Source organism: Perca fluviatilis, chromosome 5 (genome assembly GCF_010015445.1).
Source record: "Perca fluviatilis chromosome 5, GENO_Pfluv_1.0, whole genome shotgun sequence".
NCBI classification, from domain to species: domain Eukaryota; kingdom Metazoa; phylum Chordata; class Actinopteri; order Perciformes; family Percidae; genus Perca; species Perca fluviatilis.
In genome coordinates this window covers 603,782-629,355 of record NC_053116.1, presented here as the reverse complement: position 1 = coordinate 629,355, position 25,574 = coordinate 603,782, and the positions used below count along the sequence as shown (strand labels likewise).

At 43.3% G+C, this 25,574-nt stretch overlaps 1 protein-coding gene across 4 annotated transcripts in view; it reads right to left on the bottom strand.

Moving 5' to 3' along the window:
* The window catches only part of LOC120558328 (nucleolar protein 4-like), a 212,840-nt gene that overhangs the window by 141,701 nt on the left and 45,565 nt on the right, over positions 1-25,574 (bottom strand). For all 4 annotated transcript variants that reach the window (XM_039799257.1, XM_039799258.1, XM_039799259.1 and 1 more), the window contains exons 2-4: positions 23,857-24,009; positions 19,619-19,730; positions 9,980-10,086 (exon numbers count right to left, since the gene is read on the bottom strand). In XM_039799257.1, the coding sequence (XP_039655191.1) occupies positions 9,980-10,086; positions 19,619-19,730; positions 23,857-24,009 (372 nt within the window). The remainder of the gene's footprint in view (positions 1-9,979; positions 10,087-19,618; positions 19,731-23,856; positions 24,010-25,574) is intronic.

The following is a 25,574-nucleotide window of genomic DNA, read 5'->3' as shown; positions in this document are numbered from 1 at the left end:
TGTGTGTGTGTCTGTGTGTGTGTGTGTGTTACAGAGCAGCATGTACCCTCCCATACATTTCCATGACAAACCTGCCACCTATAGGCAGAGGGTGAAAGTGCGGTGCAGTGAGCCGTGCGTGGCCATGCAGAGGACAGAGTGCTGAGGGAATTGCAACGCAGTGTGTGTGTGTGTGTGTGTGTGTGTGTGTCTTGATAAGGATGCTCACGTGGGCCAAGAGAAAAGCTGAAAACTGTCTGAAAGAGCTGAATTACAAATATCTTCAACTTTCAGTTAGAGGTTGACCGATATGGGTTTTCTCAGGCCGATGCCGATGCCGAACTTTTGAAATCAGGGTCGGCCGATGGCCGATATATGCTGCCGATTATTTTTGGCCGATATTTGCTTGTTTTTAACCTCTATTTGAAAGATAAAATTTAACACTAATAAGTACTTAAGATACACAAAATCTCTCAACAAAAACATTTATTGAACACTTGAACACCAATCTGCACTTGTACTTACATTAAACATGTATAATGTAAAAACATATATTGTATAAATAAACAAAACGGGTAAGAAAAAAGGAGGAAAATAAATTTGACTTTGTCAAATAAACTTTTCAATTAAAAGATAAAGTTTAGTGCACTTAGCAGCATTTATCAAACAGCTGAGAACAATAAAATAAATTGACCATTTTAACAATAGTAGTGCTGACACACAGTAGCAACCAGCAGCATTTCTTTGTTTTGGTGTTGGCTGGGTGAAGCGCTGCCATAAGGGGGTGGTTTTCTTTTCAGCCATCAGACTTAATGACTAAAAAAGGGGGAAAATACAAGGTTAAGTTAGTGTTTTTGTATAGTGTCTTCTTCAAGTCATTTTATAGATAGGTATAGATATAAAATCTAACATTTGTTTTATAAATCAGCTAATAATTCAGTGCATTCTAAGTGATACAAGGCTAAAAACGTTTCTATCATCTTCCCAAAAACTGTCCTGAAACATGTATTTTTGGTTTGTTTTGTTTGTTGACAGACAAAGCCAAATGGACAGAACCTAATTAAGGGGGGAAAACAACTTTAGGCCATATGGTCAAAATGAAATGATTTAATAATAATGTAATAACTATAACTTATAACAATAACGTATTTCACTAGTAAATTGCTGTTGAACGACAAAAACAACCACCATGGCAAAAGGGTATTTTACAACAACTTTGAATGCACCGCGACGCACCGTCTGTGTTGTTCTTCAGACAAGTAGCTAAACAACGGCAGCAGCACACTGCTTAACATCCTGCTGTTGGATCCTATACAGTGAAATAAATCACACTTTACACCGTTTAGCTGTCAGCATTTTAATCGTGTTTAATCCATCTGCTAGCTAACGGTAGGCTAACGTTAGCTGCTGACGAGTGTAATGTTAACTAGCGTCACATATGCGCGATGTTTCTGTTATTCTAACATTCGTTTTGAGCATCAGAGAGCAACGCAGGCATATTAGTGGCGCCCGAAATGGAAATTACACGTTGCGCTATTCGGTCCGGTAGATACGGTCGTGAAGGCATGCAGGTGCCGTATTAGCACCGGGTCTACTCTACCAACCCTAGCAACGACGCTAGCAACGCAAAGCCAGTCCTTCACTAGCCTATGGTGCGGTGGTCTCTTTTAACTACAACTTCTTTCTCTGCATTGAGTTGACAACCCTCTCAAATATAGACACACAAACAGAACAAATAATAAAAGTCTCAGATCCACTGTCTGTGATTGCAAAATTCTAGCTTAATTATTGTGACATGACAGCTATCAATATCCAAAGTAGCCGAACGTCATGTCGCCTGTTCATGTTTTTCTCGAAGTTGGCAGTAACATGTCATACGTTTTTCATTAAATATATACGACTTATAAGAATTTAATCCTTACCGTTTTCTCCGAGGAACAGTTCCTTCCTTAGGCGCTGGATGAGGTCTGCTCACTCTGCTGGTAACTGACTCTAGGGGCAGCGTGCGTCGAACACGTTCTCCACAACAACAACAGGCTGCCCGCAGATGCGCCTGCCTATTAATCGGCTTGATATTGGCCGATGCCGATTATGTAAAAAAAAAAATAATAAAAAAATCGGCCAATTAATCGGTACGACCTCTACTTTCAGTGGAAGGTTCACACAAAAAACTGCACCTAAGTTTTATCAGGTTGTTTATTTGGATCTCTCTTAGGTCAAGGCTGGTCTCTCAAGAGTCTGTATTAGGAGGTTAAATAGCCTTCCCACCTTCTCCAATTGAGCTTTCTTTAAAATACTGTAGTGTCATTTGATATGTTCCAATATTTATAATAAAATATATTTATATGGCACAGTTCATACACAAAATGCAGCTCAAAGTATTTAATAAGAGACTTTTAGCGTTTTCAATATACTAACATTATAACCTGTTTGTTTCAAAGGAGATTCTCAGCCTATTATTTAGGACTATGTCCCTCGTATTGTTCTGGGCGTTCATGTGATATTGTTTAAGTTTTCAGGAGCCATTCCATCCCTCTGTACCTTTACATTTGTGTTGGTTTTAGTGCAGTTGCAGTCGGCTTCAGTCTTATTCAGGCCTAATCCAAGTACATTTCGATGTGTTTTGGCCTTTCATCCACACAAACTGTATTGAAGGTGACAGAAAACAGATCGAAATAGTGTGAGCATTTTCCGTTGATTTGTCTCTGTTTTCAGTGTTGTAATGTAGACAAGGAAAACTAAGTGTTGGGTAACATAAAATCCTGATAAAAAGAAAAGTACAAATGTGCAGGCATTTGTGTGTTTGAGATAAAAACAGCATTTCAGGGCTTAGGCTGGCTGTCTATTCAGGGCTCTGATTGTACGTACGGGACGCAGGAGTTTTTTACCTAAAAGTTATTGTAAACAAACATTATCAGGCGATCAAAAGAACAACAGTTGCTTACATCATTATCTCGCATAGCCAGACCTTACTCCACGGTGCTGTGGAGGAGGTTCTGGCTACTCCTCATAGCATCCTCAGTACAATGGCCCTTTATGTTAACTCTCAGACGATTGTCAGCTGACTACCTCACAACTTGAAAACACAGAATATAGGCTTCACCAAAATCAACCCAATATCTGCGTAAAATCGAAAATGGTCATTTCCCACAGCTATGTCCTTCATGCTATGTCCACAGCTATGTCCTGTGAGGCGTCACAAAGGAGGCAACATTTCAGGCAATAGCAGACGTGTAACCGCTAACAGGACTTTATACATGTTTATACATCAATGTACAGTTACTTCTCCACTATATTGAGGGACAGAGGTGTTAGAATGCTATACGGAGCGATCCATGCTCCACTGCAGCCAGGTAGCATTCTGGTACAGGAATAGCTTTTTTTCTGGCTTCTGATTGGCCATTATATTATCTATATTATCTGATTGCTCTTATATTTACAGCACTTCAATGTGTTTTTGCAGAGATTTTTCAAAATCCCCGTGTACATGTGGACTAGGCCTTGGTCTCATCTGTGCTGCCTCAGATGGTGCATGAAAGTAGGGTATAAGTGAAGCAGTGCTTCGACATGAGGCTTTCATATGCTTCACATACTGTGTGCTGTGCACTTAAAAACCATCAAGGGGATTTTTCTTCCAGGGCTGTTTCCATGGCGTCTCTACTTTATTGGACAGTATCCACTGGAGAGAGTTGGGGCAGATGGTGGGAGGATAAGACGTGATAAAGGTCGTGCCCCTTGTGCAAAGCCACCCGGAGGGCTTCGAGGCTGACCGGCACTTTACGCGTGATCTTGATGTCAGCTAAAAGCTCTGATGTATTCAGACATTTCACAATGTATTCATGCATTCACAGGCTGTTGACCTAACAAGACCATTTGGCAGGTTACCATTCATTATCTTGAGGTCTAATTTCAACTGGTTAGTAAAATAAGGAAGATAACCAGTTATGGCCGTGCTGCTGTATGTTGAACTATGGATTTCAAAATGTGCTCAAACTCTCACCTGCTAACTTGTCCATGCTTATATCTTCAGAAGACTCGATTACTACGGTGTCTTAACAGGTCTCCCTAAAATATCAGACAGCTGCAGCGGATTCAGAATGCTGCTGCTCCAGTCCTCACTGAGACAAAGAGACCCCTCCACTTCTGAGCTCTTTACACTGGCTTCCTGTCTCAAAGAATTTATTTCAAAATACTGCTGCTGGTTAATAAAGCACTGAATGGTTAAGGGCACAACTAGTTCTCTGGTCGGTTGCTACATTCCAGTATGAACCACCTGGGTCAGCTCAGAGCCAGAACTAAACCACATATATTCTCACCTATCTGGACCTAACTCCCAAAGACCTGAAACTCTAAGTTCTTTTGAATCAAAGCTGAAGTCTTTTCTGATTGATGCTGCCTTTTATTAAATCTAGTCATGTACAGTCTGACAGTGCACTTAGCTAGTTTTATATGCTCTATAATGAATGGTTTTAATTGCTTTTAAAAGTACTGTAGGTAGGATTGTGAAAATACAGGACAACTTCTCAGTCCCTCCCCCCCTTTCTGCTAAAGCCCAAAACGGTCTCTTAAGCCCCTCCCCCCACAAGGGAGAATGAATGCGTGTGCATGAGCAGTGATTGACATGCAGTTAGCGATCCATAACCCCTGGCCCTGATTGGTGCATCTGAACAGGGAGCGGTGGATTTTTGTAAATCCCACTCCAGGCTGTAGGTGGAGCCAGAGGAGCTGGATTTATTTTAAATGACCTGCTTCATGTAGTTCTACTGGAACATAGGCTCAGTTTCAACTAATACGACAGAAAGGTAGTTTTATTAGTCTTACCTACTGCACCTTTAACTGCTCTTTTATGTTTTATGTAAAGCACTTTACATTGCCTTGTTGCTGAAATGTGCCATATAAACAAAGTTGCCTTATCTTTTTCAGCAAGCTTTGACTCGTGTCTACAAAGTATTTAAATTTATGCTGATGATTTACGCCCTTTCTCAACACCAGTGCCTGCGTTATTGCTGCTTGCAGCTTTCTCGACAACCGCCCACACAAGCAGCTTTTCGTTCGACACCGCGCTTCCTCAGGGTCCTGAGCCAAACACCCGCCATCCTCTCTGCCACGGGGATCTGGAAGTGTGGGAGTGTCATTTGCAATATTTCAAATGGCTGATGAAGTTTAGATGCTTTGCACAGAACATCCCATTTACCCACAAATCAGACCCGGATTTTGTTTTACTTTATGATCACTTGAATGGCTGAAAGAAATTGTAGTTTGAGTTCTGTGGCCAGCCTATTGTTTACTTACTGTTTATATAGAGATTTGAAAAAGACAAGGTGATTGTAGGTCAGCTGTTATTTTCCAGCCTACAAACTGGACAAAAAGGTTTTGGTCACTTTCAAGGCTGTTCCACTGACCAGCCTTTTATCTCCAAATGTATGATTTTTTTTTAGTAATTATAATGAACCAAACCCCAACCTATCTCCACTCTGCACACACACACACACACACACACACACACACACACACACACACACACACACACACACACACACACACACACACACACACCCTCCTCCCAAAAATAATGAAATGTCTTTGCTCTGGAGGTAGCTGAAATAATGGGCAGAGAGAGGGAGAGGGGGAGACCATAAACGATAATGAACCACCTCATTCTCCTTTTTTTAATTCCTTCGCTGATTTCTCCCCCAACCCCCTCCCTCCTTCCCTTCCTCCTCCCCCGTGCATCCCACCGTCACCTACACATTTTCTCATTTTATTTTAAACCTGGCCGAGCACATCCACCTCCTCCCATCCTGAGTCTCCCTCCCCCCTCCCTCCCTCAGCCAGCCAGAGCCACAGCCCTGCCATCTCTCTCACTTCCTCCCCCTTTCTTGTCTCCTCTCACTCCTCACCCGTTTCTACATTGTCTGAAGCAGCCCTACCCCCCCCCCCCCCTCTGCCAGGAAGCATCCTGGGTAATTTCCTCCTCTTATTGAATTGGGACGGGGGGCGGATGGAGGGCAGATGAACGGAGGCTTGGGATGAGTGCTAATGGAGCCGGTGGAGAATTCATACTTCACCCATCACAAATACATGCTTCTCTCTTCTTCTTCTTCTTATTCTGTCTTTCCTTTGGCTCATGTCCTCTCTTGAGTAAAGTACAGATGGCCTTCTCTCTCTTTATTCCCTCTCATCCTCTCTCGCTCTCTCTCTCATAACAACAACCAGGACAAAAGACTCAGACCTTCTTTTCACAGAATGCTAGGCTATTGAACTACCTTGCACTCTGTCTGCTTAGAGACTCTCTCTCTCTCTCTCTCTCTCTCATGCTCCCTCATGCCCTATGTTATTTCTATAGGTGAGTGAGTCATTGTTTCTCTATTCCTGTCACTACTTTTGCTCCTCTGGGCCGAACACTGTAATCTTTCTGCAGCACAGTCTCATCCTAATGCGAACACACAAGCACACACACACACACACACACACACACACACACACACACACACACACACACACACACACACACACACACACACACACACACACACACACACACACACACACACACACACACACACACACACACAATATTTGCGAAAACTTCACCTTTACTTAAGCTACAGGTTCAGAAAAGACAGTCTGGTCTGACAGGTGTACTGTATGTATCACATATGATGGTTTGGGTGGAGGTGGATGAGGTTGGAAGGTGAATGGCCCAAATTATGCAGCTTCTCAAAAGTTGACTCAAAAATGTGCAGCAACTGAATACTCTCCCTCAGAGCTTGAGCTATATTTTGGCCAATAAGTATTAAAGTGAAGAAATATAGGGCTTACACTTTTACGCAGTTTTACCAAGATTCTTCTTTGGGATTTGTTCTGAGGTAAGAATCAAATCCACACACACTAAAGAGTGTATATAAATAATATAATGGGTTATTATTTTTTCTTTATAAATATATTTTTTGCATTATTTCACAAAGCACTATGGTCTTTTCACACACACAATAAACAGTACACTTACACTTCAATTTGCATCCAATATGTTATTTGGGAACTAGATATTACAGGCTCTACATCCTGAGCCACAGCTGCATATTTATTTATTTCAGAGCTCTGATGCTGGTTTAAAAGTTTCACCATGACTGACATGAATGCAGACAGCTATACTAAGCTTGACTCTGATCCTGGAGTGATATTAGTACACAACCCATTTCACTTCCTGTAGTTTATTCTACTACAGGCACCAAGTAGCATCGAGTTAAAGGCTCAAATTCAGGCTACATCTACACTACATTTTGGTTTAAAAATAGATATCCTTTGCTACGTTAACATCACACTACTTTGGCGTTTCCGAGCACCCCAAAAAAAAAAACGACGCAGACATCCTCGTCAATCAGACTTATTGGTAGGGTAGGCTTAAATACCTTTCAATGACAGTTTCACCTCGTTTTTACATTAGTTCTGCTACTGGAGCTTAAACTCTCGTGTGGATGGAGATCGTTTTTGTCTCCAAAAATTAAAACGTAGCAGTGTAGATGTTTTGACAATCATGAACTTTTCTTCCCCTTGATGAGGATGTCTCATGGAGAAAAGAATGGGAAATGGACTGCATTTAGCATGTATGACTACATCATGGAAAGGTGCTTTTTGGAGAGTGAAATTAAAATTGCTCAACATCAACGCTTGGACATAAGTGAGAAAAACACGCAAAGAAATTATGGGTTGGTTTTGTTCTTTGCTGGATGCTAACATAAGGCTGATGATGAGAACTGTGTTGACGTGTCAGTGTGAAGTCATTAGAACGGCTTCGACACGGTGTCTCCAAACAGCCTGCCCAACACAACACAGAGTCACTGAGGTTGTTGCAGGTGTGACGGTGATTGTGTGTGTGTGCGCGCGCGCGTGTGCATGCATTCTGCAAGCAAATTTGTCAAGCTAGGTAGGTCATCAAACACAGGAAAGCCACAGTGCAGTCAAGTACTTTACAAAATAAAACACATTTCAAAATAAAACATCCAAGTTTACGGTGATTTTGGCTGTCTTGACTTCTCAGCTGTGACTAGAGTGAGACAGGTGAACAAGCAGGAGAGAAAGACAGACAGACAGACAGACAGACAGACAGACAGAGTGCCACACACACACACACACACACACATACACACAGTTTGAAATGGCCTAAATGGAAGTGGTGGGGGTTGTTGATGGAAGACTACCAAAGACACACGAGGAGCAAGAGAGAAAGAGAAAAACAGAGAGAGAGAGAGAGAGCTGCGCTGTAGAGTGGAGAGGAGCAGGATCACTTTGTGACCGGCGCGGAGAAATGGGCACGAATCTGCACTTCTCCAGTGTGTTCCTGGCTTCAGACCGACAGACAGACAGACAGACAGACAGACAGACAGACAGACAGACATTGGCATTCCAGTGGAAATTGGCACATCAGTGCCTCTCTTTCTCCTCAGCTAATTAACTAGACACTCAGGGGCCTGGCTTAATTGGAACGAGCTCAACCCTCTATTCGCCCATCCGTTACACACACACACACACACACACACACACACACACACACACACACACACACACACACACACACACACACAATATGACTGACAGCGAGTGTGTGACACTGATAGTCACAGTGGTACAGGGTGGAGTGATTCTGTGTAGGAACTACTGTATATGCTATATACCAATCACGACCCCCACCCACACACTGAGCAGCCAAGCCAAGAACAAGGAGCTGATCCGCCTCCCCAACGCAGAACTCTTCCAGCTGTTTCCTCCAGATGCAACAATGCTGCTAATTGACTAGCAGGACTCATCAGATTTGGGTTTCAAATGTAAATGTGAATGGACTGTATTTATATAGTGATTTTCTAGTCTTAACGACCACTCAAAGTGCTTTGACATAGTACAGTTACTGTAGAGTACAGTACTTTTGGTAAACTGACTGGATAGTCTCACTGGTTCACTTCCTGCCCGACTGTCCAAAGGCCCCGCGGCTCGCGTGATAATGGACCTGGCGCGCATCTTTAGCGGAGCGGCTGGTGGAAAATCAAGCATTGACTTTAATGGTCGCGATTGCTGGCGGGGGTCGCAGAGCTTCCGGAACGCAGAAAAAAAAACAAAAGGGGGTCACTGGCAACGTTTCATCATCAGGCAAATGGTGTTACATACTGAGAAGCCATCTTTTGCGGAAGGTGACTGTTTGGCTGCACCTATCACCAATATTTAACCGTAAGCTCTATTTATAGTAATGGAAATGTGAATGTTAATGTAATTGCGCCTTATTTAATGTGGAAGTTGGTGATTGGTGCAGTCAAAGAGTGACATCCTACAAAAGATGGCTTCTCAGTATGTAACAACAATTGCCTGATAATGGTCTAGTACCGAAACCAGCTATTCCATTTATTTTAGCAAGTTAGACAGTGTGCAGGAGTTTCTTTGCAATTGATTTATAAAATACTTGGAAATTAATTTATAATGAGCTAGTGCCAGTCCTTCTAATTCTGTATCCATGAGAAACCTTTTAGTAAAAGTACATTATGTGCAGAGAATACACAAACAACACAGTCACATAGTTATTAAGAAAAAAATGGTTTTGGTCCACTGATCTTGACGACTGTCAGACTGAAACACTAACACATCTTTTTTTCCATTCCAGTGTTTTAATTGTGAGACGGTTTGTGTGTGTGGGAGTTGTCTTCCCAGCGAGGCATTAGTGGGCCTTGCGGTTTCCTCCTACAGGCCTGTACTCAACACTCCAGTGTACAAAAGAACCTGCTGCTCTGTTAAGATTTACATTATGATCCACCCTCAAAGAAATCCCTGTGCTCTCACGGTGCACAGAAACACACACACACACACACACACACCACACGCTCTGTCTGACAGCACAGACAAACACAGACATTCAGAAACACTTTGCGCTGCAGCCCCACACCGGAGCCCGGGATCAGATCCAGTGTGTCTGCTGTCTAACAGCACGCAGCTCTGTCGCAGTGCCCTCACGTACCTTGTTGCTGCCCATGCACTGCAGCTTCATGTGCTTCATGTAGGTGGTGGTGAGAGGCATGTTGTAGTCGATCACCTCCAGCACCAGAGAGCTCGGCCTGTCGTTCTCTGAAGAGGAGAGGAGCAGAGACAAACATCAAGCAGTGACAACCAGCTTTCCCTTTTCTACCTGTGATATTTACAATACAGTGGGGAAAGTGGAGGAGGCTCTGCAGCAGTTATTCTAACATATATATTATACATTTTAACAATACAAACAGGGGAAGCACCATATGCCACTAAATGGGTCCATCACCACAACAGAAGACTCCTAAATGATCGTTGAATGAAAAGCTTTGACAGCTTTAAAGAACTGGTATTTACTACAGCGCGGCTGTATTGTACACGGTTTATTTCATCAACATATTCTGAATTTAAGCTTTTCAAAATGTCCCTCTTCTTATCTTTTCTCCCCCTTTCACTGACAGCTGCTGGGTCTCCTCTTAAACCCACCGACAGTTAATGCTGGTGGTTTTTAGGCTGCCTTGTCAAAGAGCCGACACTAGAGGACCCTCTAGAGCTGGCCAGCAGTACAGACAAAGAGAAGCAGTCGGACTCTGTTGGAGCCTTTAAATCCAAACTTAAAACATCATCATCAGTCGTTTATTAATAACGACTAACTGGCTCGTTGCAGTAGTTTGGATCTGGATCTTCATCCTGCAGGAGAGTTACTTCTCCTCTCGTCTCTCCCTTTACAATCCAATTCATCTTCACATCCTCATTATCTAAACGGTCATTTTATTTTGGTGGTCTATTGAACGTTTATTCGTCCAAAGAGAGTTTTTTTTTTCCCTGTTAAAAGTTTTTCCTTATCTGAATCCTGGGTCAAAGGACTGGGTCGTATGCTGTACAGATTGTAAAGTGTAAATTTGTGATATCGGGCTATACAAATAAAGTTGACATGAGAGGGTTAAGAGATCCTAAGTTAGAACATAAACTAAAAGGTGGAACTCTCTTTCTCTGTCCGAATATTTACACTGTAAAAGTTTGTTCCCCATTTCATGCAGCTCTTTTCTAAAAGGAAAGAAAGGAAACGGAAACTAAAAGCACATGACAAGCCACCCTATCTCCACATCTCCACCCACACGTCCCTCCTCTGCCTCTCCTTTCACTCGTTTATCTACTGACCTCGGCAAGGACATGTCTAACGTCTGGAGCATCTACAGAATGGACATGAATACGAGGCGCGAGATCAATACAGCTTAGCAGAATAGACAGGGCCGTCATCATTGATTGGTGATTGATAGTCTTGTACCAGGACAGGAGAAAGAGAGCATGTATCCTCCAGAGAGGGACACACTGTGATAACTGACTGATTATGAGACACAAAGCTGTCTTCAACATGAGGCTCTGGACCCCTGCTCAGTCAGGACAACGGTCTTCTTGGCCGAGAGACGCTTTTCTTTATTTGTGCAAAACTAGATAAAGAAACAAATGTTACGAATACTTTTGTTGGTCTAAATAAGTGTAGTGTGAGCAGGAAACACAAGTTTAAATATGCTTAATTCAGGAAATGTGGCTAAGAGAAAGGCTGGGGTTGGCAGTTGTTTTTTTTAAATCGCCGTTGGGTAAAGATTCCATAATAATCTTTCAGCATATTATAATTCAAATGGTCGGAGAGAAAACTAGACTTCTGCACATCCTCTTGGCTCTGTTTTCAGGCTTTAGGAGAATTTGGTCATTTCAGAGAGGGAGCGTTCCAATTGGCTGTTCTACAAATGCAGATGGGTTATTTTATGGAAAGAGGGGCTGAGGACAGAGAGGGGAGAGCTGCAGGAGAAGAGTTGAGTTTTTACAATTCTGGCCTTTTTGTTTTTACAAAACCGCCCATCCCATCTTAAAAGTAGTTAATTCATAATCTCAATTGAACCTGACGAATCAGAAATGACTGCAGGGGTTAATGGGTTACTAGTCTATATCCACTTATTATTATTACTATTCCACTTCCGAGGTGCCGCTGGAAATTCCGCCGGATGTCTCATTTGGGCCAGATGTCCGTCCCCTTCCTCTGTCTCTGTGTTGGTGTTCTAACCTCCGGTGGATTTGTGAGGACTATGGTTAACTGGTCCTCAGATCTCTGCAGGGTAAATCCAGACAGCTAGCTAGACTATCTGTCCAATCGGAGTTTTTTGTTGAACGACTAAAACTACTTTTGAACGTACACATGTTCCACCAAAACAAGTTCCTTCCTGAGACTATTTAGCAGAGGCACCGTGGCTCCGTCCGGAGCTTAGCCCCGCCCACGATGACTGTGATTGGTTTAAAGAAATGCCAATAAACTAGAGCACATTTTTCTCCCATCCAGGAATGCTGTGTGGACTAGTCAGACTGACAATGCGAGACTAAGGGGAAACAAACTGTTGCCAGCAGCTCCTCATCACTGCAAGGTTAAGCAGAATGAAATGAAGAGAGGCCAAACATGGAGTCTAGATCATTGAAGTCAAGTCAAATGTATCTGCATAAGTAAAGCTCTCGAAGAAGACAAGATACATAAAACAGTAAATGATGCCCCTTTCCCATAACCTGACTCCACCAGATGGATTGCTTCGCATTTGCTCAGCATATCCATCTGGGAACTTTCCGTTGGAGAACTTTCGGGAAGGGGCGAAAATACTGGTTAGCTGATTGGATGAACCATCTGTCTATCACCTATGTTGGTGATAGATGGGCCAAATCAACCAATCAGATCAACGAAGCGTATGAAAATACAACCACAAGCCCGCCCCTGCTGCTGCAGGCAAAGATAGCTCGTTAGCTCCTGCAAGCAAGCAACATGTCGGTAAAGGATATTTGCCGTTTGTGTAACGAGAATTTAGGAATAAAAGGCCCCATTTCAGGTTCCTGGACCATATTCCAAAAGAAGGATCCAAGAGAAAAAAAGCATTAGCGAGTGGCTAACAGAATTAGGGCTACCGCTGTCTGAAAATACTGGTTAGCTGATTGGATAAACCATCTGTCTATCACCACCTAACCCACCTCAAAACCAACGCTGATTGGCCCGGTTGTTTGGCGAACGGCTCCAAATTTTCTCTATCTCAAGATGCCAGACTGATCTGCGAGTGGAAAACTGGAGCTCGCGAGATCAGGACGGTCTCACGAGGCTACCCTTCCCCACAACAATCAGTTATTATTCTGGCTCTTTGGTTCCTCTTTGTTGTGAACATAAACCTGATGTTCCAGGGCTCTAGAGTGCGACCAATTTGGTCGCAAATGCAACCAAAATTTGTAACGGTGCGACTAAGATTTTTCCTAGGTCGCACCAGTGCACCGAACGTCTTCGCATCCGCTGCCTCTCCACGAACAAAGCGATGTCGTTTATATCGGTAGGTTTAATGTTGCGTTACATGACCCACTCCTTCAGTAAAGCTGTGTTTGGATCGCCCCCATTCACTCACACACGGGCCGGCTCCCCTGCAACATCGGAAAGCCGCTCATGGAGAGACACAGCGCCGCCGGTCCACATGCTGACATTTGTCTACAGTTTGAATTGTTAACACAGCTGTATATTAAGTATGAGAGGGAAACCTGTATTGGTACCAGTGTTTCCGCTGGTAATTCTCTGTTATTGAGATCGCCACGGCGAGAAACACAGAAGAAGTTATTGAATGGAACTAACTTCAGTTGGGTGAGTAATGGCGTGTAAGACGGAGCCTGCTGGACCTGATGGAGATCTGACCCATGGCCACATTATCATAGTTCATAAAAATGCTGCGCAGCCAGGGACGATACAGACATTTCATAGCCTACACAAGACGTGTGTAACGCCGCTGACCCGCATTCGACCCGTGCTGGACCCGTTCATAATGAGTCAGCCGTCACTCTGTGAGTAGGCCTACACTTCAGTCCATCCTCTCTCCCTATATGAGCTACTGGGCTATCCGGGTCTGTTATTGAAAACAAGTGAAGGAGCTTTCTCAGAGATATATATTTTTAAATGTATCCCAGGCTATTTATTTCAGATAATTTACATAGTGTTGCAAATTGGGAAGGAAACCCTGTCTTTGCATTTTATTTTAATCATATCTGTTTTGATAAAAGACTTAAAACTGAACATTTAGCCCACTTTGTAAAAAATATAGAGATATATATTGTGTATCACCATTCAGCCGAAAAATACAGAGATATGATTTTTAGTCCTGGACTAGTGGAAGATCTGATAATAATCAGTGTGGAGGGGCCCAGCTTGGAGGATTTTGATGCTAGGGAGTGTGGCAAGATGGTTTAGCCAAGGCCAAAGGGGAAGAAGGCCAAATTACAGGTGTTGGCCATCTGAGGGGCATCTGACAGCAAGGGGGGGGCCCGCTATAAGACTTTGAGTACAGTATAATTGTGCTTCAAATAAAAATAAATGTACCAACTCCTTATTCTTGTTTAAAATAATTGACATAATATAGATATGAATGTATATGGAGTGTGATTAAAAAGGTGAACTTGAAATTGTGGCATTAAAGGTGACACGAGGAAAAATTTGGTGCACCTAAATAAAAAAGGTTAGGCACACCAGTGTGACCAAGGCAAAAAGTTAGTCTGGAGCCCTGTGTTCACTTGTTTATGTTATATGTTTATGGACGATCATCATGACGCCAACATGAAGCTGTAGATAAGTTGATTGTTGGTATTGAGCGTATGTCCTAAATCCGTCAATTTTATTTATAAAACCCCAAATTACAAATTTGGGTCAAACGGTTTTACAATATATACAGCAAAACTATTCTCTATTCTTAGTCTAGAAAAACTCTAGAAAACTCTTCCGCTAACCAACACCCACACACACACACACACACACACACACACACACACACACACACACACACACACACACAGTCTGCTGCCTGTGTCAATTAAGCATGGCTCTGGTCCACGCTGATTAATTGCATTTAATAATTCACAGCTGAACTTTAGTGGGAGTCACTTCTAAGTAGATAAAGGGGGCTGAGGTTGTGTGTGTGTGTGTGTGTGTGTGTGTGTGTGTGTGTGTGTGTGTGTGTGTGTGTGGGGGGAGGCCGAACCCCCACAGGGAAGGAAGGCAATTAGCTGCTCTCTTTCTGAGTGGCATCCAGTGTGGTCACAATGAGCTCTGTGTGTGTGTGTGTGTGTGTGTGTGTGTGTGTGTGTGTGTGTGTGTGTGTGTGTGTGTGTGTGTGTGTGTTTGTTTGCTCAGCTTACTTCATCTTCTAATTAAATTATTTCTATTCTATTTTATTTTTAATCAATGGCCAGCTGGTCAAAGCAACAGACCGATGCTGTGTTTTAATTCACATTACATGATTTCAAAAGTTCTTCCCTCAGATACAGAAATGTTTTTTAATTGACAACTTTTAAATTTTTCAACAGCACAGAGGCTTTTGTTGGTATTTGGTTATGGATAAATGCAAATGTAAAAAAAATCTATTTGTGACATTGAAGGCAACCTCTCCCTGCCAGGACTCCCCTCTCACCCCTCATCTTCCACATCTTATTTTGACTTCCTCTTTGCAGACTCTCATTTCTTTCTCTTCTACATTTCACTTTCTCTCCTTATCTTTCTCCCCCCCCCAGCCCTCTCTCCCCCGACTCTGAGGAAGATGAGCTTGTTTCCTGGGCCATTTTCTTTGTTAAAAGCCATTAATTAGGCTAATTGAGGGGAGAGACAGGACACTCCAATGACTCCTCTTTTTAATGAGGAACGAGGAGGAAAAAACGGGGGGTGGGGGGTGGGAGGGGGAGGAAGCAAGGGAAGGATGGAGAGATGGACGGAGGGTATAGGGGAGGTAAAGCAGGGGGGAGGGAGGATGGAGGCAGAGAGGGATACAGGGAAGGGACAGGAAGCTTGGAGCAGGGTAGAGGGGGTTATTGGGAGAAAGAAAGAGAAGAAGAGCTGGAAGCGAGATGGTGGGTGGGAAGATGGAGGGATGGATTAAGGAGTAGAGAAAACCCAGATATGGACAAGCTGGAGGGGGGATGGAAGGATGGGCGGCAGGAGGAGGGATGGAACTGTGGAAAAAGATGGGGAGGGAGGGGGGGCCTTCAGGGTGCCAGTAGTTGGAGAAAATATGTACAGGATATAATGGGGGGTGGGCAGCGGCTGAGAGGAGAGATGGGGAGGAATGTAAAATGGATGGCAGCCCGTTGTCTTTCGTCTGGCAGCTACAAATGTCCAAAGTGAATTACTTTGACATCTTTTCTGATGAATGACTGAGGGCATCATCACATTTCATATTTCTACACGTTGACAAAAGACTTATCGCTGCTGTCGGGCAGACACTTACTAACTCAATATTTCGGTTTTTTTTCTAAATCAATGCTTTATGAATGTCATTCATCCCCTCATTCTCTCCCCTATTCCCTCCCTCATTTAATCCCTCATTCTTTCCCTTATTCCCTCCCTCATTCCCTCCCTGTATAACAGATACTTAGTAGTTCACTCTATGGTCAGTAAGAGTTCAGACATTTATTAACCAGCGTCACCTTGTCTGATAAATTACATTGTGGGATTGTTAGCAGAAAGTAGTTTTAAAGGGGAAATATTATATAGCATTTCCAGGTTCATACTTGTATTTTGTGGGTGTTCTACTAGAACATGTTTACATGCTTTAATGTTCAAAAACCACTTTATGTTTCTCACACTGCCCATGGCTGCTGCACCTGTATTCACCCTCTGTCTTAGGCTATGTTTAGACAGAAACGATCTGAAGAGAAAACGCAAAAGTGGGGTTGCGTTCTGGGGGGTTTTGGGGGGGCAATCTGCGTGCATACGGTGACGCAAAAGTGTGAAATTCGATGTAGTATGCACGCCAAGTCAGCGCGCCTGCGTAGAACCTTCCTTCTACTTCTCTCCTTAGTAGCGCCAAACCAAAACATGCCGAAGCGAACAACAAAAGCTCGTCTGGAAAGACGAGGAGGTGGAGTTGCATGTTTGTCTGATGATGACCGGCACAGTCGACCGTGATAAGCCACAACACAGCACCCACGGGAGCACTACCAACACCCTGAGCCTTCGCGCCCTTCAGCCGCTGCTTGAGAGCGAGGCAGCGGAGGAGGCTGAAGCAGACCCTCCTCTGCCCGCTGACCGCTTTTGCTTTTTTTTTTTTTTTTTTTTTTTTTTTTTTTTTTTTCTCTCTCTCTCTCTCTCTCTCTCTTCATCCGCAACGTTGTCGCCTGCTCTGGCTCAAATGAATAGCCTACACATATCATCGAACTATAACAACCTTATCCACATTGTCGAAATCATTTAAATATTGAGCCATTACAGTGAAATTATTTTTAGATAACAGAAGCCTATAATTTCTGTAGCCTACTCTGTAACAACAGACTACCTGGACGCCCTTTTTCCCGCTCTCTCCACACCTGTCTTCAGATTTCTTTTGGGTTTTTACCCTTTAGACGGTAACGCGACGGTGGAGCGTTTTTAAGATTTCCACTCTGGAGGGTGGTTTCACTTTTTGGCGTTTTTAAGCCCCAAAAGCCCGTCGCCGGTATTAAAAAACGAAAGGCACATCCGATAAAATATTTTTTCGTTTTCACCCGCGCGTCATCGTGTAAACAGGGCCTGGAGAGCGCTCTGTAGTGACTTCAAGTCCCGTGAAAAAATCCCAGTCTGCTCGGAGGGAGGGGGGTCTTTCTTCAAGCCCCTCTTTTTTTTTTTTTTTGGGGGGGGGGGGTGGGGAATCTCCGCTGTGCTCCAGTTTTGTTTCACTAGTAGCAGCTGGAGCCAGGACTTTGTACTGTGAAAAATCACCAATAAAGGCTTCTAAACCAAATACTACAGAACGGGACATGTCCCAGCAGTAATGTGACCCAAAATTGACCAGCATTGGCTGCCAAGATTACAGCTATCTGGCGTTAGCATGCAGCTACTTAATAGTTAGCAGTATGCTAACATTAGATTGTAGTGGAACGAAGCAGCACTTTCTACCGTCAATAATCACAGCTAAAGGTTTTTTAAACCAAATACCACCCAACTGGACATGTTTCAGCAGCAACATGCCCCGGAATTGGGGAGACTTTAACGACATTGGCAGCCCAGATGACATCTTTTACTGCTGTTAGCATGCAGCTACATGGACCATGTAGTGGCTTATAAAAACACTCCAGTCCAGCCTATCTGGAGCAGATGACCAATCAGAGAAGCCCGGCTCGGAGTTACACGATACCGAGCCGAGAGGAGAAAAAAACTGTTGAAACTGGAGCGTTCAGAACAGTTGGAAATCTGAACGTTTAAGCTCACGGAGATTTCTCAAAAAAATACGTTTACCTCATTATTTGTTTTGGCCACGTTTACCATGAAAGTCCGACATTATTACAATGTAGATATGACAGGAAAAGCATAATATCTCCACTTTAAGTAAGTAAAAATATCATTGGAATTTTTGATGCAAATAAAATGGCGAGGGGGGAAATATAGTAGCCTGGGTAGACCCTGACGCACTTCTGGCAAATTTGAGATTTGCTCTGCAGGTCAGTCTGGCCAAGAGCCCATTCAAACCCATTTCCAATGTCCCCAAAATCGAGGCACCAATCACAACCGTTGAGGCGGGCTTTACGCGATGACAATAGCGCAGCGACGGCGAGCAGCTTTTTGTTTACATTCAACACGACTGCTAGCGAAGCCGTGCTTCACGTGCTCGGCCATGACCAGCGAACGTCTGACATATGACAACAGAAGTTATACGAGTTACGGTACAGATCCACTTTTGCGAAACGACTGATGCGTGGTGTCGCGACGCCTCCCCTCATTTGTGCGTTGATGGGCGTTCCTCAATTTACAGCATTTTTGCAACGTCTAGCAGAAAAAGAATCCCACGTTCTCCCCGTCTCCTCTGTGCTCTACTTCTCCTGGATAGTCGCGTCGCGTTCAACAGACTCATTTGCATAAACCTGGGCATCGGCCAGCTTTTTGATGCGCAACATTTTCTCAAATGTAGCGCCGCCTTCCCGGAATGCTTTGCGTGCAGGTTGAAGTCGCTTGACGTCACCCATAGGAATAGAGTGGAGCGCGGCGCGACAGAAGCGTCGCACGGACAAATGGATCTGTACCGTTACAGTTCTCAAGGACGCACGTATACAAGGACGCCACAGCACGCTCTCTTTTTCCTTTCTCTCAACTTCTCCGCCGTGTGTGGCGCGTACCCGCTCGCGGGGTGAAGCGTGTGTCAGCGCTATTCTCACACATGTAGGGAGCCTCGTGAATTAACCTGCAACATGTCAGCTGTTTGGGAATTCTTCAGAGTGTGTGCAGAAGATAACAAGTTTGCAATATGCAACACCTGCAAGGAGAAAGTAGGGCGTGGAGGGACCACACCAAAAACCCAAATCACATTTTTTTAGTGGGATATTGGATGTGAAAAGCGTCACCTGGATCGTTGGTCTGATTGGTTGAAGGACTATCCAATGGCGCCCAGAGGCATTTGAGCGGCGTCCATTGGAAATGAACTATCAATGAATCTTTCCCAGACCCTTCTCAGTTACAACTGAGAAGGGTCTGGGGTCTACCAGGCTAGAAATATAGTGCACTTATAGCAAATGCACAGCCCTCGTCACCAGTTTGTGCCTGAAAAATGAAAGTGCATTGAAGATGTTTGCTGTAGAAAAAAGGTCCTGAGAGAAGACGTCAGCGGCGTACCTTTGTACTCGTGTCCCGTGGTGCTGATGTGCATCCTCTTCTGACACTCTCCACAGCTCATCAGGAAACGAGTCACCGCCTCTCTGGGCAGGAAGGCGTACGTCTCGGCTATCTGAGAGAGAGACACCGACAGACAGACAGTCAGACAGGCAGACAGACAAAGCACTGATGACAAAACAAGTTGGGTAACACTTTGTTTTTTTTGAAGGGGTGTGCATAAGATTGACTTGACAGTGTCATAGCCATGACATGACATCAGTCATGAACATGAAGGAGTCTTGAAGAGAGTCTTGAATGTCCATGTTATTAAGTGTCAATCAGTAAATTTTGACACTTTTAATGCAAAGTTGGAATCGTTTAAGATGTCTGTGTTATGACAACTTGACATTAACTTAACATAACCAACATAACTGGCCATAAATATGTCATGGCAGGCCTAATTATCAAACTTTAATAAACTATTTAGCTTTATGTGTTAACATTACATTACACTGTCATGAAGAGGTTGGTTTTTACATAGGCACTGAGAGCATTATAATTGTGTCATGGATAGGTTTCTTGATAAAGACTTTTTCATGTTCATGACCGATGTCATGTCATGGTTATGAAAGTGTCATCTCAGTCTTACGCACAGCCCTTCAAATGAAGTGTCACCGAGACTTTTGAATGGTGGTATCTGGGCAAAGCTGCACACCACATTCACTAGCATTTATTCCCCCCGTTCACTTTGTTTGGTCTCCACAAATCCTAATCACTGACATCTGCATTTTATACTGAAACATTTGCAGCAACTCACATTCAAGTTGTGATTTTAAATGATGAAAGCGCATGTTTATTATTTGAATAGCTGCCAAAACATACTGTATGACTGTCTGGGACATGCAGTCATTTTTTTCCCCTCCTGTGCGGTGCATATTGACAGTAATGTTGTTTTGAGGTGTTGCAAATGCATATTTTAGGTTGTAATTTCCTATATTTCCCAGAAAGACTTTACAAAAACACTGAGTGAGAGTGCTCCAGCTGCACTGTACTGTCATCTGTCAAAGTACTATACACAAAAACAACTTCAGTCTGAGAAATCTAATGTGTACAGTTAATTATGAAACCACGAAAACATATTCTTTTATATATGATTCAAGTCATGGTGTCTACATTTCACTAAATATTAATTTGGGCCCAATTTTTGTGTCAAAGATGATGTTTTTTTAAAGAGTGTCTTCACTCATCAGTGCTGCCGAGAATATGAGTCTATATGCTTTTGCATAAATCAAACATTTATTCTGGAAGAGAGGCACAAAGACACAAAAGAGGAGAGGAGGAAGGGTGGAAAATAGCCGGCGTGGGTGGATGGGGGTTGCTGCACAGCGTGTGTGCGTGTGTGTGTGTGTGTGTGTGTGTGTGTGTGTGTGTGTGTGTGTGTGTGTGTGTGTGTGTGTGTGTGTGTGTGTGTGTGTGTGTGGGAAGGAGGGGTAAAGCAAAGGCAAATGTCACTCACAGCCTTTGGTGGCACTCAGACCTGAAGCTAAGTGGCATGGTACGCTAGCTCCTGGCTTTATCTATACTGTATATACACTATATTTATATCATTATGTATTCATAATGTAGAAGGACACAGAGGACAGTCTGACAGACAGATTCAAAAGAATGAATACTTTGAAAGAAGACAAAAACATAGTGATATACAGATCTCTGAATAAGATGAAGACGAAGGAGAGGGAATTGATGAAGAGTAATCAAGAACAACAACAACAACAACAGAAGACAGACAGAGCTCCTCCCAATGGGTGGAAGCTGCACTCCCCACATGTTCCCAAAAGAGGGCAGTGTCATCAGTGGAGACAGCAGAGCTCCAACAGCACGGGCTGATTGACTTTCTCTGAACAAACAAACTCCATCTATTTCTACATCTGCCTCCACAGGTTGGCCTGCTCATTTCAAACAGGATTTTAGTTCAGGATGTTCAGGATGAAGTCAGTGAGGAATTAATGCAGTCCCATCAAGCACCCTGAGATGAAACAAAAGGAAATGAAATGAAAAGGACAAGTAATAAAATTGACAGAGAAAAGAAGAAAAAGAAAAGAATATTCAGTGGAGCTGATAATGTTGTCATCCTGTGACCTATAAAATGGTATCACTTCCAAATTCATTTACCGGACTCTTGCTAGTAGAGGTCGACCGATTCATCGGTTTTGCCGATTAATCGGCACCGATAGTTGATTGGTGGAACTATCGTTATCGGCAAAAATCCAGACAGATAGTTTTTCCTGGTTGATTCCATTGCTGGAGCGGCTGAGGAGCGCGTGCTGTCATTCATTCCACAGTACACAGAGCTGAGAAGGGTCTGCTGGCATCATGCATTACAATAGCGCCCTCTAGAGGCAAAATAAAAACCATCACTGATGCCTCCTGTTGTTTATTTTCGACACGTGTTACAGCGCGCTGCACGGAGAGCACATGCTGTGCGGAGAAGGCTGACATCAGATGCGCGTTTAAAGCATCAACAGCAAAAAGTACATTTTGTCATATCATTATAAAGTTATTAATTTGTTGAATAGATGCTGCATTAGTAGAGAAAGAACAGCACAACAGTATGTTTGTTTGCTTTCGAGGCTGAGATGACGCTAAACATTAGCAGTAGGCTAACTTACCTCAAGCGGTTAAACACTTACAAAAATAAACGCAAGTCCGACCCAAATGGATCGTCCACAATCCCAAACGGCACCTCTGATTCATATTTAGATAATTTAATAACAGTTAAACGTAGAGACTTGCTGATTGCTGCAGCTAAAAGCTAACGAATTAGCCGTCACGGGGGTGTCTTTGGTGTCTTTCTAGCCTTTACAGGTGATTTTCTATCCAGCCTGGAACTTGTGCCTTTTTTCGGGGTTGTTGAGCATTAAATCCAAACTGTTACATCCAAGATTTATCCACTTGATGTCCATAATTCATCACGTTTTCGGTCATTTCTGCTGCTAACTCCGTGCTACCGACAAGGGAATCTCCCATGATGCCTTTGTTTATGTTTTCAAGCAATGGGAAGGCAGGTCCGTCACACATTACGCCTTATATGGGCATCCAAGCGAGAACAGAGAGTATATAGTGGGAAAGATAGATCCCTCCAGGTCAGAGATAGTCTGTTACGGTTTTAAACCGTTCTACAGAGAAGAATGGCGTCACTGTTTTGAGATTTGGCATACATTTGGGCCTTTTTTGAAGAAATGTAAATAGTTTGTCCTTTATATGAATTATAATGCTAATTATGTTTATTTTTGCACTGGATGACTCCAAATATGTAGAAGAACTGTTTTAGACAACACACATGCTTGTGTAGCATTGCTGTGGGTGTATCAATTCTAAATACTATCGGTCGATTAATCGGTTATCGGCAAATACGGCCCAACCTAGCTATCGGTATCGGTAAAATCCACTATCGGTCGACCTCTACTCGCTAGCTCTGATATTAATATTTCCAATACTACTGCCAGGTTTTTCCTTTCAAAATCGTACACTGGGAAAAATATTTGGAATTTGTTTTTTCAAAAGCAGCAACTAACAATTATTTTCATTAGCAATTAATCTGTCAATTACTTCCTCAAATGAGCAGCAGTCCCAAAACTCAAAAGATATTCAGTTTATCATCAGCAGAAAATGCTTTGAAAAAATGACTTGAAAATAGTTTCCAATTATTTCTCTGTTGATGGACTAATGAATTAATTGAGTGATCTGGTTTTAGAACAAAGTGACGCCTACCAAACACAACGATAAAAAGTCAAAGTAGAAACTGACTGAATGTGTCTGCCTTTTTTATTTCTTTTGTTTTGTTGAAAGATTCAGACTGCAATCTATCTGATCAGAAACTGAAACTAGGTCGTCCGTTTCTTTTGTTGCCAGAGACGGTAAAAGAGGAATGAAGCCCCAAAAAAAGAGGAAGAGAGAAAATAGAGAGAGAGAGAGGGAGAGGGCAGAGTGTTGAGCAACAGATGTTATGAAAGAGAGAAGACGCTGTGTGTGTGTGTGTGTGTGTGTGTGGGGGGGGTCGGAGAGTGGCGTGAGACCGAAGAAGCACAGAGACGTGACAACATAAAGGTAGAGAGAGACCACAAACTCAGAGGTGAAGAGAGAAGAAAGAGGACAGAACCAAGCCACCAGGAAGAAGCACATCGTTCCAGTAAATTCCACACCACACCACACCACTCAGCATTTCCTCATCAGAAAAGGGAACGGGACAGCTTTCTTACAGCTTTGTAGGTCTTCTTCTGGCCAGCGTGTTTCGGGGCTTTGCCTGGGTCGCTGCCGACCTCCACGTGCATGGCATAGATGATGTCAAAGAAATCCTCCACCACCGCCACACGCTTCAGGGACGAGTCCAGCCCCGATACTCCGTCCACGCACTGGGGACAGAGGGAGGGGGTTTGGCTATTATTCAGAAGTTCACAGTAACGACAGACAGGAGACAGGAGGACAGAGTGGCATGCAACAAGGATTCCCAATCAGGGACGTCTACCAAAACGTCTCAGGATGAGCTCCCAAACTAAGTTCAAACACAGCCACTAAGAATGGACTCATCCAGACAGATACATGTTGGAGCCATCAGAAAATAGATCATGTGACGTGCTGCATCTAGAAACTCCCAAACCTCATGAGCTATGGTTTAAACTATAGAGCCGTTGTAGCCTGTTTCGACCTGAACTTTGTGTAGAAACTGATCTCAATGAATAGTTTAGAAGTATCGTGACCACAGATCAAGCATTAATTATTAAATTAGAATTAAAGACTAATAACAACCCAGGGAGTGCAGGAACAAAGAATGGATCAATGTATAAGCTGATGGACAGAAAACTAATCGTTTCTAAAAACATTCCAGCTTTTCTACTAGGAGGATTTGCTTCTTTTCATTTGTGATTTTTTAAACTGAATATCTTTGGATATTGGACTATTGGTGAAACTAATCAAAACGTCACCTTGAGTTCTGGTGTTTTTCACTATTTTATAAGATTTTTAATAGACTAAACGATTCATTGGAAAAATGAATCCATAGTGAAATGGTAAGTTGCAGCCCTGCCTCTATTTGTCATAATGTCCAAGCTAGTGTCTTTAAAAAGAATACATGATATTGTAAGTAACCCATGGACACTTGACATACAGAAAACAAGCAAAAAAAAAATAAGTGCATTAATAAAAAGCTTGGCTAAAGAGACTAAATAGAGTTTTAACTTTAGATTTAAGTCAGTTCAGTGGCAGCCAACAAACAACTCCAGCATCCTCTCACATCCTACTCCAAGATGATCTCTTCACAGGGCTTCATGGTCTAATCTGGAGGCTGGCACTGCACGACCACTTCATCACTTTACCACAAATAAAGTAAATTAAGACAGTGTACGTTCAGGATATCTAGACAGTGGTCACAGGACGTTTTGCACACTGTCCTGTCACAGGACAGTGTCTGGGTACAGGACAGTGTCTGGGAGTCACAGGACAGTGTCTGGGTGTCACAGGACAGTGTCTGGGTGTCACAGGATAGTGTCTGGGAGTCACAGGACAGTGTCTGGGAGTCACAGGACAGTGTCTGGGTGTCACAGGACGGTGTCTGGGTGTCACAGGACAGTGTCTGGGAGTCACAGGACAGTGTCTGACTGTCCCGGGACAGTCATGGGAGTCACAGGACAGTCATGGGAGTCACAGGACAGTGTCTGGGAGTCACAGGACGGTGTCTGTGAGTCACAGGACAGTGTACAGGACAGTGTCTGGGAGTCACAGGACAGTGTCTGGGAGTCACAGGACGGTGTCTGGGTGTCACAGGACAGTGTCTGACTGTCCCGGGACAGTCATGGGAGTCACAGGACATGTAGGGAGTCACAGGAGGTGTGTTGGGAGTCACAGAGGGTGTCTGGGTGTCACAGGACAGTGTCCAGGTACAGACAGTGTCTGGGTGTCACAGGACTATGTCCGATTGTCC